The sequence below is a fragment of the Aspergillus pseudodeflectus genome (genome assembly GCF_044049435.1).
Source record: "Aspergillus pseudodeflectus strain CBS 756.74 chromosome Unknown BJX68scaffold_17, whole genome shotgun sequence".
NCBI classification, from domain to species: domain Eukaryota; kingdom Fungi; phylum Ascomycota; class Eurotiomycetes; order Eurotiales; family Aspergillaceae; genus Aspergillus; species Aspergillus pseudodeflectus.
In genome coordinates this window covers 497,523-512,660 of record NW_027263793.1, presented here as the reverse complement: position 1 = coordinate 512,660, position 15,138 = coordinate 497,523, and the positions used below count along the sequence as shown (strand labels likewise).

At 52.0% G+C, this 15,138-nt stretch overlaps 3 protein-coding genes across 3 annotated transcripts; 1 reads left to right on the top strand and 2 right to left on the bottom strand.

Moving 5' to 3' along the window:
* Window positions 1–237: 237 nt before the first annotated feature.
* On the bottom strand, window positions 238–6,683 carry sidD (nonribosomal peptide synthase SidD; the record flags this gene model as incomplete). The annotated part of the gene is made up of 2 exons (XM_071047799.1): window positions 6,124–6,683; window positions 238–6,075 (listed from the first exon to the last, which is right to left on the bottom strand). Exons 1-2 carry the CDS (start codon window positions 6,532–6,534, stop codon window positions 238–240), a joined length of 6,249 nt encoding a protein of 2,082 aa, XP_070900070.1. The 5' UTR covers window positions 6,535–6,683.
* A 3,248-nt stretch (window positions 6,684–9,931) lies between these two features.
* Window positions 9,932–12,675, bottom strand: BJX68DRAFT_68306 (Zn(II)2Cys6 transcription factor). Its single transcript, XM_071049598.1, has 5 exons — window positions 11,963–12,675; window positions 11,477–11,905; window positions 11,057–11,429; window positions 10,872–11,010; window positions 9,932–10,806 (listed from the first exon to the last, which is right to left on the bottom strand). Exons 1-5 carry the CDS (start codon window positions 12,499–12,501, stop codon window positions 10,361–10,363), a joined length of 1,926 nt encoding a protein of 641 aa, XP_070900069.1. The 5' UTR covers window positions 12,502–12,675; the 3' UTR covers window positions 9,932–10,360.
* A 222-nt stretch (window positions 12,676–12,897) lies between these two features.
* Window positions 12,898–13,866, top strand: BJX68DRAFT_266056 (DnaJ domain protein; the record flags this gene model as incomplete). The annotated part of the gene is made up of 2 exons (XM_071045391.1): window positions 12,898–13,045; window positions 13,109–13,866. The coding sequence occupies 2 exons, from the start codon at window positions 12,898–12,900 to the stop codon at window positions 13,864–13,866; spliced, it is 906 nt and encodes a 301-aa protein (XP_070900068.1).
* Between the last annotated feature and the right edge of the window lie 1,272 nt (window positions 13,867–15,138).

Sequence of the window (15,138 nt, the reverse complement as noted above, 5' to 3'; positions counted from 1 at the left end):
ACTGCGCCTGCCTCCAGTGCGGCAGAAAGAGCTAAGCCTCGAGGAAATGGGATTCAAATGAGGTTCTGAGGTCTTATACTAGTTAGAACGCCGAATCAAACTTCATTGCTCCGAAAGTCCAACACCACTATACTATATATCAAGATCATCACAACCAGCTCAACTAAACAGCAGGCAGCTCTAGATAACATCGAAAACAGTGTATAGTAAGCCCATACTAACTACCTTTCAGCGCAATTAACCCAGCGCCAAAACGTCTCCAAAGCCTTTAACCAACTCCTCCGCGGTGTTTACCAGCTCATCCAGCACCGAATCCACAAACACAACCTCACTCTCACTACCCACGACACCGAAATGAAGTTGTCCATCACGCACAAACGAAACAACCTTGACCGGATACGCTGCATCACCGTGCGGATTCGCGATGTCTACTTTGCACTCGCCTCCAGCGAAGGGCATAGTGTCGAAGTCTTCATGGTCTTGATGATGCACCATTGAGTCGAAGAATGAAGGATCGGACTCGGAATCAGATGACGGGAGCCACTGTGTGCAGTTCTTCGCGATCCTCTCGAAGCCGAGGAAGTCGTGGGCGGCCGAGGCGGCGGATTGGGATTGGACGTAGTGGAGCAGATCGGAAGGTGTCCAGGAATCTTGGAAGGGGACGCGGACCGGGGTGATCTGGTAGGTTGGGCCGATGATGTTCTCGGTGTTATCGATGTGTTCGAGGATGCGGCCGGAGGTGACGCTGCCGAAGGTGATGTCTGTCTTGTTGAGACGGCGAGCGAGGAGCACGGCCCAGGAGGCTGTGAGGAGAGATGCCGTGGTGATTTCCTTGAAAGGTTGGGCGGGAATGGCGGTGATAGCCTTGTGGTGGAAGACGGCTTTGTTGGAGGGGTTGTGTGGGTATGACTTTCCGGGGAGGATGGAGAGGGAGGAGTTGGCGAGGAGATTGCGCCAATAGGTGATTGCCTTTGCCTCGGCAGGTTTGTCGTGAATCTGGGAGATGTATGAAGGGAATGACTCGTAAGAGGCGATTGTCTTGCCTGTGTAGAGAGTTTCGAGGTCACGGAGGAGACGCGGGAGAGAGATGCCGTCGTATTGGGCATGAGAGAGGCGAAGGACTAGAGATTGTTGGCCGTTGGTGGTGTTTTCGAGGTGGAAGAACTGGACGAATGGCGAGCCGAGTGCAAAGGTTGTTTCGATGTCTGCTGTGCAGAGCTCCGTGACATATTGCTCCAGATCCTTGTCCGTTTGTTGCTTAATTATGGGGGCCTCAAGTGTCTCGAGCACCACCTGAAGGAAGGTTGACCCGTGCTCAATGAAAACAGTGCGCAGAATGTCGTGAGTTTTGACGAGGTTGTTGCAAGCAACAAACAGTTTTTCTCCATCAAAGTCCTTGTCAAAGTACAGCATAGTGTACTGAATCGAGGTGCGCGGGGTGTTGACGGTGGCCCTGACATCCAGAGCCTGGGAATCTGTAACGGGGCACACATCCTGAATAGACCAACTGGAATCCGAAAGCTTTGGCCGCACACTCTCTGACAGGAATACTTCCAAGTCCAGTCCGCCTAGCGTCGAGAATGGCTTGTAAGCCTGCGTCTTCTTCGCCTTTAGCGCCTGGCCCACCTTTAGCTTTTTGGCGGCATCACCAAGGCGCATGTGCTGGAAGACATCGGCAACTGACAGATTGTGGCCTTGGATTCGAAGGCTTGACACCAGCTTCATGGCCAGGACAGAGTCTCCACCCAGCCGGAAGAAGTTATCGTCGACATCAATTCGTTCTGTATCAATTTTCAGGATGGACGCCCAAGCGGCTTGCAGTATACTCTCGTTTATTGTCAGTTTTGTTTGGGCACTGGTGCTCTTCCACGCCTCGTCGATGCCCTCCCGAAGTTGAATGAGTACTTGTCGAGGGATGTTCGACGCAACCTGGTTGAGTAAACTGTGGTCGATTTGTTCCGACTTGGTCGGGATCTTGTCAACAACAATGTAGGAAGAGGGAGCCATATATGCCGGAAGGTTGTCTCGAATAAACTTGTCGAGTTTCTTGAGTGATAGAGCAAGGTTCACGGGAATATCTGATCTGATGGTCGTCTGGAAGCCCTGAATTTGATGCTTCTCGGAGACCAGCTTCACATTGCTGTCCTCAGATGTCTGCTCCTCGACGAAGACGACCAACTCTGGCTCTTCCGAAGGTGCTTGGGCTACAGCTGCAGCCGCAAGAACAGTCGGTGGCAGTTGTCGATTGAGATGGGCTTCGAGATCTGCGATATCCACTGCGTGCCCTTGAACCCCGATAACATTCTCTTTTCGCCCGACAAAGATTAAGCTGCCATCTTCTCGCAACTGAACCATGTCGCCCGTGGACTGCACTTTGCCATTGCGACCAGCAAAGTTGGAGCTTCCAGCGACAAGCCAGGCTGGTGAATCGATCGTTTCTCCCGAAAGCAAGTCGCCTTCGAGCCAGAGTTCGCCGACACAACCGATGGGCGACAATCGTGATGAGTTGCGCGGATCACAAACCCATGACACAACAGCGCGAGGATAGGTTGATCCTTGCTTGATGCCCGCATCTGCGCGAGGTTTGCCAGATGCCTCGTCTAAGGACAATGGTGGGCTTTGGTTCCACTGCCAGATCTTGTTCAATTCCGCCTCAGGGACACATGAAATCTCACTAATCCTCCTCGAAGGATCTTTGATCAACTGTGCGCAAGCGGTCTCTACCTGCGCAAGGATCCGCTTCATCTGAGCGACTTCGACTAAGCTGACATCGAAACTAGCACAGATCCTGAAGCCACCCTTTCGGATACCACATCCCAGCATGACCGGGTAAGGATTGAAATGAAGCGCTTCACGGACAACGTCTCCGATCTCAAAGCCAAGTTCATCACCGACGTACTCGGGGTCGGGCTGGATGACCAAGCCTGTTCCGGTTTCACAAGCGTGTTGAGCATCATGGCTTACTTTTCTGATGTTCTGCATACCCATATGCTGGTACGGAGTTCGGCCCAGCATGGCTTGCTGTACGCTTTGTAGGTAAGACTCGACGGAGCTCGTTCGATGGACATGTACTCGGACGGGAACCGTGGCAATCAATGGTCCGATAATGCCTTCAACACCTGGCAAGGCAATATCACGCCCCATAAGCGTCTCGCCAAACACGATGTCGTCACTTCCAGTGTATTGAGATGCAACCAAAGACCAAGCACCCCTAATCAGCGTTGCCATCGTGAATGGTAATCCAGCACCCAGCTCGAGGTCTATCTGATGCTCAACCATGCCATTGGGAGTTGGCAAGAAGTCTCTCGATGGCAGGCGCGGGAATTGAGGGCCGACGGCGCCCCTCAGCTCGCGCCGCCAGAATTCTTGCATGGCGGTTTCGTCTGTCTCGCGTACATATCTGACAAATTCCCTCATCTGGGATTGCAGCTCAATGGGCTGCTTCCGTAGGGCATTCCTGACTTGCTGGAGTACTATCGGCTCTGACCAGCCATCGTAGACAACGTGGTGGATAGTCCAGACCATGTATCGCTTGCCGTCGTCTGCGTTTTCAATAATGGCATATCGAGCGAGACTTTGACCCAGCTCCATCTTCTCGCTTCTGTCAGTTTCAAGATATTGCGCCAAGTTGGTGGAGTGTCTCCAGGATATGTTCTCCTTCAGGACAACTTGCTGGAGCCCCGGTTCGGAGATCTGAGCAACTCGTGTGCGTAAAATAGGGCTTGCTGAGACGACATCTTCCCATGCCTTCCTCCAAGTCTCCAAGTCAATGTGCGAAGGGATGCACGCAACTCTTTGAGCAACGTACGCAACCACGGCTTTTAGGGAGAATGTGAACAGTGACTCCTGGGTTGGGGTACATGGGTAAATATCTTCGACGGCTGTCGGCTCCGTTCCACAAACCTGGGCCGCCTCGAGAGTGGCGCTGTCGACGGCCTGAGAAATCATCGAAAACGCCGGCGCTTCCTTCCTTGCTTCTGAATCACACACTTGAACAACGCTTGCCATGTCCGAAAGTACGGGGCAGTTGAATGTGTTGGTGACAGTAAGCTCTAAGCCATGAGCCCTAGAGATGGACACAAGCTTCATAGCCGTGACCGAGTCACCACCCAATGCGAAGAAGTTGTCGTCAGGCCGAATGGTTTCTGGCTCACGCTTCAATGTTTCACCCCAAGCCGCCCGCAGGCGTTGCTCAAGCTCAGTCAGCTCCCCAGTATGGTTGCTGCTGCTACTGCTTGTACCTTCCACCTGCCTCAAGTCTACCTTTGTACCGAACTCCCTTAGTCGCTTGCGGTCGGTCTTGCCTGAAATCAGAACAGGCATGTAATTGATCGGTATATACGCAGTTGGAACCATGTATCGCGGCAGGACCGTTGCGACATCGGTATCAGCGTCGGATAGTGCTTTGCGTAGTTCCTCGGGGAGTTCTTCAGACTGTAGCTCGGTATTATCCTGTTTCTTCGAGGACTGAACTGAAACAAATGCGACGAGGGTGGCTTGGCCACCGGATTCTTTGGACACAATCACCTCTGCAATGACATTGACATCCGAGGGCAGTCTGGCCCTAAGCTGACTTTCAATCTCACCGAGTTCGACACGTTGTCCGCGCAACTTAACTTGAGTGTCTTTACGTCCAACAAACACAATGCCACCAGAGCCATCAGGGTCGTATTTCCCAATGTCTCCAGTCTTGTAGAGGCGACCGCGACGACCAGTAAAGCTCTTGTGTCCCGCGACGAGCCACTTCGGGTCCTCAATAAAAGCAGCGGCCGTTTTCTCGGGATCGTTCAGGTAGCCTTGTCCGACAATTGGACCTTCGACAAGCAATTCGCCTACCGCACCAACTGGGACTAGTGATTCGTGGTCGTTGGGATCCGTGATCCAGATGGCGGCCCCGTTGCCTTTACCGATGGAGATATAATCTCTGCCAGTGGCAGCGTTGCCGTTCACTGTACATCCAATAGTGCATTCGCAGGGGCCGTAACCGATGATTATCCTTGCGAGTTTGCCCCAGACGTTACAGTCTCTCGCCGAGACAGCTTCTCCTCCAAGACCGAATCCCTCAAGCTGCGCGATAACGTCCTTGTCCAGAATCCGTCCCACTGACGGGGTAAGGCCGGCATAGTTGACTCGCATGTTGCGTATGACCCCGTTGATGTCGTTCATTCGGTCCTCGTCTGAAGGAATGCAAAGGCAGCCGCCGTTCCCTAGTGTTAGAAGCATGCTGTCGATACTGACGTCAAATGCATAAGACGCAAAATCGAGAGTCCTAGAGTTTTCAGTGTAGCCCACCTCTTTCGCACGAGGAATGGCACTACTCGTGTAGGTCTCATGGGAAAGTTTGACTCCTTTGGGTGTTCCCGTGCTGCCAGATGTGAAAATCATGTACATGAGGGCTGATGAAGGCACCGGCCCCAAGTCTGGAAGATACTGTAGCTTTGCAGGGTTGGCAAATGTGTCGGCTTCAACGACGAAAGGTATGGTATTCGGCATTATCGAAGTTGACAGATCATGCTGTTTGCGAGATGACAACATCATTTTTGCGCCTACTTGCTGCGCCATGTTTTGCAGTCGAGCCAGCGGAAGTGTTGGGTCCATGAGGACGAAAGTGGCTCCGGACTTCATCACCGCAAGCACGGCAACGATTGTCCATCTCGACTTCTCGAAGCACACAGGGAGCACATCATGCAGTCTAACGCCCAAGTCCTTTAGCGAAGTTGCTACGAACGTAGAATATTGGTCGACTTGTTGGTAGGTTAAGCTACCGTCCCATGAACAGATTGCCTCCTTGTCCGGCGACCTGCGAGCTTGATCCGCAACCATCTCATGCATGCAGAACTTGTATGTTGGGGGTAGAATATGGTTCCAACCCCAGATGCTGTCCAGATCGAATTCTGTCGGGCGAAGGTGGAAATCTTGAATGAGGTCGTGGGAATTCGCAACGCACGATTTGACGACGTCAACTAGCGTCTCGATGTGTCGTGTTACGGTATATGGCAGCACATTTTCGGCAAACCACACTGGGCGGATTTCGAGGCGCGGATTGTTGAAGCGGACTTCCAGGTGAATCGCATCCTTGGCTCATCAGTTAAGCACTGGCACGCAAATACTCCTTCAACTCACCTCGTCTTTCGCTTCAGAAGTTTGCGACAACGACCCAGTGCTTAGAAGGAGAGAAGCCGGATTTGACGTCGCGGGTTGATCCAGTGCGACGGTCGAAAGGTAGTTAGCGATCGCTGATGCTGCATCTTCAACACTACTCTGCAAACCGAGCTTCAATTCGTCTATCGATAAAGTTCTCTTCACGAGTTCTGTCTTGGAGCCGCGGCCGCGGTTGTAAGCCCATTCGTATGTGACTTGACTACTTTCCTTCGTTCGTAGAAGAGCGATGACCCAGGAAAGGAGCAGTGTTTCCTCTTTCAAGCCTGTGGGAGTTGTCTGTTCGGGCGCAAGCCCGACGATTTTGTAAGGTCTGAAGCCGTCCGCATTGGGTTGGCCTTGGTCGAGGAACTCCTCGACTTGGATGGACCCCATTTTACCGGAGCCCAGGTCTCCTGGCCTTCAAATTTGCGAGTTTGCTGGTTGTTCGCATAAATTGAAGCAGTGGAATCGGTGAATGCGCGTTAATATACGGAGTTGCAAGCTGCCAAGTGATGGCATCGGAGTCGACAAGCCATTGAGTGACCGAGATCGGGTCGCAGTGGGATGTGGACTCGGCCACACCCACACTACTTATGGGAGACGAGGAGGCGGGCATATGGTGGACTGCGGTGGATCTGAATATCATCTGCCATTTGATTCTCGCGTAAGACCTTGGGGGTCCCTCTTTAGATTACAGGATAGAGCTGTATTGTGCCGTAATACAATCGCAGGTCGCCAAGCTTCTGACTTGAGAAGGAACGATCGGCGCTGAGGGAGTCTTGGCAGGACACCGAGCTCAAACGCGATGGATGAGTGTTCTTTCGAAACACCAGCGACATGCACTGGCAATTTCTCAGTTCTAAAGGCAAAGAGGTGGACCAGTTTGTGTACAGAATCACCTGCTTTCGTCGTCCCTGGACCTCCGAAGGCTTACTGTGCCTGTCAAAAGCAAAGAGCACGAAATTGACTGATGGATGCAGTCTGCATGCATCAACTGCAAGGCGAATGATACAACCACGGTCCTGGCTGTTTACCCCCACTCGGTTTGCATCAGAGAGGTCGATGGAAGCTCACAAGCGAAGCGAGGATGCAGGCGGGAATGGGATGCAGGAACTTGAGCATTGAGGAAAACACCAAGGTTCAGAGCCAAGGCGCCAGTAAAATTCCCGGTCCACCCGCATTTCGAGATCAATCTAATCTAATCAATCCCGCAGAATCTGAGACGAAGTTGATGATCAGGAGATCCGATTCCGAGACTTCTTGAGCACGGAGCTCGTCTACATTTACAAACCACAGAGGCCAAGTTCAGCTATTCGGAGGTTCAGTTCAGGTGCCCAACCCTAGTTGCGTGCTTTGGACAGACTGGAAAGCCGATTCCCACAACAACAGTGGGGTGCGTGCAGAAGTGCGAAAATTCTTTCCTCGGCCTGCACCCTTCCAGGTCAGCTTCTGGCATTATTCTGCAGAGTCGCGGTTTACTCCGATACTATAGCTGCATAAGTGCCTGTGCTGCACCCAATAAAATGTCGTCGCCTATCGCATGGCTGAACGCTGTCTAATCAGATCATCAGATAATCCCTCAGGGACCCAGTGCTGGACCCGGCGGTTACGCCAGGGAGGGTCACGTCTGTGGTTTGCGCTATCGCGAGTCGGGTATGGCACGCGAAGAGTGGGCATGAAGAAGTGAGATCGACAGCGGTACGCCTGTGATTGTTCTTCCACGCTTCGAAATTCGAGATTATTTTTTCGATGGGAGTGGGGGACCTGTCTTTTTTGAGATGGTCGTCCGGCAACCAGCTTGATTCTTTGCTTTTTCCTTGAATTGGACTCAACCATAGCGTGGGTACGCGATTGTCCCCAGAGGAGAGTCCCAAATCCTGAAGTAGTGGCTCACGATGTACGGTGTCGGGCAGGTTGATCAAAAAAAAATCTTCCAACTGATCCGGAATCCCCGCCTTCATGTCTTCCTTCACTGGAGTTCTGAACAACCAGCCGTTGAGCTCCGGTCCATGGTCCATGATTTACCAGCAACCTGGAGCGAGCGGGGAGTCGAACGTGCATGGCTGCTGGCATGGTCCCAGGTCAGCCCACGCTCGGAAGAAACAGCATCCATCATTCGTTCCAGGCCGGCAGAGAACGCATGAGAAGGACCCATTATTAAACATTGGGCTGAGTGGAAATTCGAGTTGACGGTATACCAGGTAATACCAGCTCATACCACGCTTGTAAGAAATGGCTTGTTCTGTACTGAAAGCACGAAATACGGAGCACAGAAATCTCAGATTATCTCCCTATCAATCAGATAAGATAAACTGGGCTGCCCAAATGCTCAAACTTGAAAGGTACGAAAAACTTAACCCCACCCCATAATATTCATAAGATACGAGGCACTAAGTGGAATACAACTTGTATCCTAGCATGCTGCCTAAGCTAAAAGCATGCATAAAGGCAGCTGCAACCTAAGAACCAGGGAAGGATGGCATCATCCATACAGTTCTTTCTTAAGATCCAAGACGCAGATTCCATTAACCTTTTTCCTTCGCTGAGAACCGCCGAAAGCGATATAGAAGAATACAGCCCTTATGTCAGTTGTCGGGGATTCTTTCCCTACGACTTCCCAGTGTCTCACTCCTGGGCTCCGCCTATTCTACCCTACTCCCACCCCTCCTCCCAGCTCGACCATCACGGTGCCACCCGGCTTGTCTAGACCGACCAAGACCACCCGCCAGGAAACTTGCAAGGCCGCTTTCTTCACGGCTTTTCTTGTTCGCGCCGCTGCCAAGAGTTGCAGGTGGTCGCTTAGGCCACCCTCTTTCAATTCAAACTCAATCCCCCCAAATTAGGAGGGGGTAGACTATAGTTTGCTAAATTTTTGCAAGGACTGATTCCGAAGTTGCCGCTTTTTTACCGTACGGTGTAGATGACAGCGACTACGTAAAGTAAGATCCAAAGACTGTGAGGGATTTCGGGGCGATATCGGAGGTCAGCGATCTTGGACTTGGGGGGGTCCAGAGTCCACGGGCGCCAGGTGCCAAGAGAGGGTCTCCTTTCTTGGGTTAGAACAATATTAAGCGTCTCATGGTCCTGGTGGAGGGAGGGGGCTACTAAAGAATAATGGTGTAGGCGCGGTGCCCTATGCAGAACATCTACTCGGACATCTATGCAGCGAGGGTCTAATTTGTAGCGCGTAAATAAATCCCGATGACTGCTCCATCGTCGCGGAATCCGCAAGTTCACAACAGTTACGGTGCTTTGTCAGGCGCATAGCACCATCTGGGGTTGCATTCGCATGGCCGTCTGCCAGGGGTTATCAGAGTGAGCTCCCCCAGGATCATCCATTCGTCTCCTACGGCGAGGGATAGTTCAAGACGACGGCAACGATTCATCTATGGACACAATCCCTTTCAAGGAAGGTGCGACTGTGATCCTTAGGTGACCGCTGGTCGCTCCTTCCGTTTTGATTGACACATTGCCACCGTACGAGGAAGGTGGGGGATCCACGCCCGTATAGGAAGGAGCGACCTGGAAGCAAAAATCTCGGAAGGCGCGACGGGGGTCGCTCTTTCCTTCTATAGAAGTTCCTAAGCAACGGAACTTTTATGGAAGGCACGATACCGATGAAGGTATGGCTATGGGTCGTTCTTTCCTCTTATCGTGTACAGATCTTGAATATAGAGTTGAGCCTCGCGGGTTGAATGCAAGGATCGAGGGAATGTCCGTATATATCGCCGGGCTAACGATACTGACGCAGCTAGGTTAGTGGTGCTGAATGCGTACAGAAAGACTATGTCAAGTATGAGCCCGATACGGGTTGCATCAGTTGAGAAAGACAGAAGCGCTGACTTGATATCCTGCGTGTTGCTATGAGCAGCACGCGGCCTCTTTACAGGTAGCTTGCTTCACCACCTTGAATACATTTCAGGTGGATGCCATCTTCCTGGACATAGAAGAAAGATTGTTAACCCATTTGCCATAATCCGTGTTTCGATTCATGAAAGGGCCTCATAAACAAGGCATGCTGGAGCGCCATGTGGGCCCCGGAACTGAAGCAGAAACTTCGTGCGGTATAGTCTCTGTGGTGTAAGCCCTCGCGGCAGCATACTGTTGCCTATCTCACACACAATATCCTTGTCTGTGTTGTCGAGCCTCTAGCACTTTATCGAAATACCCAAGCAAGGGCTGGGAGCTTTGATGCGGAAATGCAGGAATTTCTGCGCAATCAAGGGTTAGAAAACGCATCCATGAACCCCAGTCCGGACAAGCCCCCAATATCCCACTGATTATCAAACGAGATGTCCGGATTCGAGAACGGTAGGATATCTGGCATAAGTTCCGGAGCAATAAAATGCATTGGTGATCCAGATCCCACATCCGGAAGTTCAAGGAGCGCTGAAGGCCCAACCTCGATGGGATCAACTGCCGTAGCTGCCGCCGCAGCCGACGAAGAGGAGGCAGACACAGACATGGCGAGGATCTTCGAGACGGATTCCGCGCACTGCGTGATGCATATATTGGCTAGATCCCAGCCGTCTTTCGCGGCTGATTGAAGCTTTGTCCAGAAGCGGTCGAGATCCGTTCTGCATTTTTCGGCAATGGCTGGTTCAGGCGACTCAACGGTGCAGCGGAGGAGGATTATCACGGTTAGAATGAGGTGATGGGCCGTATCTATGGTGCAACCATGTTAGAAGTGGTGCATTTGGTTGGAAAATGGAAAAGGAGGGGGCAAATACACGGGAGCCAGAACTCCTGGAGTTGTGCCTTGGTTAGACCACAGATGTAGCTGACGATTTCCTGCGCGGATCTGCGTAACTGTCCAAGGTGGAATGCAATGTTGTCTTTGCGGTCCGCCTCTGAGGAAACTGTTGCCGCCTAATCTTTGTTAGTTTTTGCCTCAAAAGTCAAATGGGTTACGTACGTGCAATGCGACCCGCTTCAACAAAAGTCTTACGGAAAGGTAGCCTAAACGCAAACTACTACAACCAGGGATTCTTCTTCCATCGCCATCGTGCGGTCGTGCCTCGTCAGGCAGACAGTCATCCCATGCGTCTAAGTCAAACTCTAGACGGCGGATCTGTTTCCATATATCCTGTTGGTCAATAGTCAAGTTGTACGCAAGTGGTAGGATGTCGCCAAGGATGAGGGTTAACCGGCATAAGCTAGAGAAGCAAACAAAGGCTGTACTCTTCTTAGGATGACGCGGGCCTACGTCAAGATCGGACACAGCAGGAACAGGGACGTCGTACTGGTCTTTGCGGATCATCGGTGGTGTACCATGGGCAAAGCTTGACCTGAAGACTAGGTTAGAGAGACAAAGACAGACTTTTGAAGTACTGACCAATAATCATGGATTAATACTGCCCACCATAGTCGCTTGCGTAGCTCTATCTCAATGGCTGGGCGTTTCCATCCAGAAGGATTGCGGTTGAGTCCAAGACTGAGGGCCAATGAAACTGCACGTCCAGAGTTGATAGCATTCAGCAGCACGGCATAGATAGGACGGCCCACCAAGTCGAGGACCACCGCATAAAGCGTAGATATGCCTGCAACGAGAAAATCCTGCTGCAGCGCCTCGACAGCCAGGTTCCACACGAACAAGGAGTCTGGCGGTTGTATTCTCCTGAGGGTCGGCGAATGGTTCCACAGTATCTGAGAGACAGCAAAGAAGTCGCAGATGAGGGTCGGGGAAACTTTGTCCTCGCGATACAGCTGAATAAACGAATCCTGGTCAAATAGTGGGAATGCCGGGTGAATGTGTTCGAAGTACCTATATCACCGCATTAGTCAAAGTATCTCACGATAGTACAGGCTTCGAGTGACCTGCAAATCAATTAGCTCATTGGCGCTTGATCTAAGAACCTGCATGAGAGTTTCCTTTTGCTGTTTCCCGGGGTTCTCAGTCATCGCGAGCCCTTCCCTCCGACGGGAAATTTTCATATAGACCATGGGGTTATTCTCCAATGCGCTGCTCCCTACCCGCTGAGAAGACATATACCGCTCCAAAATCCGGATATCCTCCGAAATCACAGGGTTAGCAACCATGGAGAGTTCAGGCCTCGAGCGCGCCTGGCTCGGGCCGCCATGGTAATCAGATCCCACTCCTCCATCGATGGCCGACGATTGCGACTCGACATTGGGCACTGGAATGTGACGTGCTGTTCGCTGACTAGACGTGCGTCTTGCAGAGCGATCCGATGCCGACTGACCCTTCTGCAGTGAGCTAGCTGTATACTCGCAGGGGACCTCCTGAAGGTTGCACAGCACACAAGGCCGATCTGGGGCGCCGCCCGTGCATCGCCGCTTGAACCGACGGCATCTGTCACAGGCTGGCACCTTGTGAGAGCGGTAAGGACGTCGCTGCATTACGAATCAGGATTGCTGATTTTGGTCATTCAGAGGAGATATGCGAGTTTGATGTTGTCCATCTCGTTTGATTCCGGCGGAAATGCCGTTGAGAGGTTCCCCGACGGGAAACTACCCGCGACCAGATTGTGGACAACATAATGTCATATGGCTGCGTTTAACGCACTATCAGAGTAGTTAGAGAATAGTAGAAGATGTTGCTGTTTTCCGGAGTAGAAGTCTCGCTGCGCGACAGCTTGAAATGGAGAGACTAAGCTCAATTAGGCAACCAAAGAGCTTTTCGGCACTGAGCTCTGGTCGCGTCTCAACGCGTCTTCCCGCCCGTAGCTTCACTAACATCAACTGAACACATCCCCTTATCCTCGACGAAGCGCCCATTCAAACCTCCTGATTACCATGGCTCCGCGAGGCGAAAAGACGGCCGAAGTTCCCGATCAGCCGCCCGCCGCGACGGATCTCTATGACATCCTCGGTGTCGAACAAGATGCGACGCCTGAGCAGATCAAGTCGGCCTACAGAAAGCAGGCTTTGAAGCATCATCCCGGTACGCTATCTACATTGATGTCCATGTCTGAAAAGGTGTTTACGTTCATCTGACAAACCAAAGACAAGGCCCCTGCCGAAACTAGAGAGGAAGCGAACCAACAATTTCAGAAAATTGCCTTCGCCTATGCAATCCTGTCCGATCCCCGACGACGACAACGTTTTGACAATACCGGTAGCACCGCCGAAGCGGTCGACCTCGATGATGACTTTGACTGGGTGGACTTTTACCGGGAGCAATTCTCCGCAGCGATCGACACGAACGCGCTCGAGAAGTTTAAAAAGGATTATCAGGGATCAGTCGAGGAGGAGAGGGATGTGCTTGCTGCTTTTGACACCTACAAGGGCGATCTAGATCGGGTTTACGAATCAGTGATGCTGTCCAACGTTCTCGACGACGACATTCGGTTCCGTGCGATAATTGACAAGGCCATTGCGGAGGAGAGGGTCGAGGCATATGGAAAGTACACAGAGGAGCCGGAGAAGAAGCGGGAGCAGCGATGGAGGCGAGCTCAAAAAGAGGCAAAGGAGGCCGAGAAGCTAGCGAAGAAGCTGGAGAAAGAGAAAGAGGGGAAGGGGTCAAAAGCGGGGGCCCAGAAGGGCAAGAAAGAAAGTACCAGCGCGATGGACAACAGCGATTTGGCGGCTTTGATCCAGCAGCGGCAGGCATCTCGTGCTGAGTCGTTCTTCGACCGGCTAGAAGCGAAGTATAACCCTTCTGGGAAAAAGCGGGTGGCAACAGATGAGCCACCGGAGGAGGCGTTCCAAGCCACTGCTGCGCGGCGGAGCTCGAAGAAGACGAAGTCCAAGACAAAGACATAGAACGCCGTGGCATGGGCAACATGATTAATGAGAATTGGGGTATCGTTGACTGTATTGTTTGGAATTGGCGTTTTGGGATACCGGCTGCATCTGCACTGTAGCTACGTTAGGGCACTAAATAGAGAACGAGGAAGAATGCATACGCCTAGCATGTTCTTTTTACGCGGGATTTGCAGCGGAAGCTCTGGGTTGGAGATGCATTGATGCGACTGGTGATACAAATACCTCAAGTGCTCTCAGTCCAGCCACAGGCGCATCACACGACAGATCGAAAGAATCAGAATCCCCATTCAGCCCAGTCCAGGTGTCTGAAGCCGCATTGATTGGAGATCTCCTGTGCGTCATTCCTAATGCATCGCAACTATTGATCGACTGAGGAAAGGAGCTGCAGTGACACCTTCTGTCCAACAATTGAGGCCACCTCTGGTCCGCTGGTAACCTCCTTGAAGCTGATCTTCGTGAGCTAGCGAGCAAACGCAAGGAGCGACGGTAAATCATGGGCGGCCTCTCTGCTATACCCCGCATGCCGAGGGTTGAAAAGGCGAAGCAGAGCCCGTTCTGTCCACTCTGTGTCCTTGTGAGAGCTTCGCATCCCCGCGATGATTTAGGATGATTTAATCCTGCTGATCAAATCTGGAGTAAAGCTCCTCCACCAGCTCCTCCGCTGCTTAATAGATTGTTGACTTCCCATCCCCTTCCCCAATACTCAGTCAAGCATCACCTCTTTACTATTTAATTGCGACGGCGGCTTCTTCCTTGCCGAGCAGGGTAATTCTTGCCGTCATCGACAGGGAATAAACATTATTGCCGCGGCTTTGACTCGACTGGCTTCACACAGAGTTGACCGTGGGCTCCGTCGAACCACGCTCTACCCTCGGGTGCAAAGCTAAACCCGACCAAAGCCACAGAAACAAAGGAACTCGGGCTTCCATCCATCGCGGCGACTGGGATCACCTTTCGACACCGGTCTAGATCGTCGTCGTTGACAACTCTGCACGTGGAGAAGCGCTCCGGAACCCTCTTTTCAGCTCCTCAGCAGCCAAGCTACTTGTCTTAGTCCAACAGCCTAGCTGCTTGCCCAGACCTCGGGCATATAACAATACCTCCATCACCCCCCACCTTGCTGGACAGTCATCTGAACTTTAGGTAAAGAAGAGTTCTTCAGCTTTTTCTACAGTTGAACCGTCAACCGTGTGTTGCAGTGGAAACTAATCGTCATCCCTCAACAGCTCTCCACATTCCAGCACTCCTCCTTTCGCTGAGCCCGGTTCT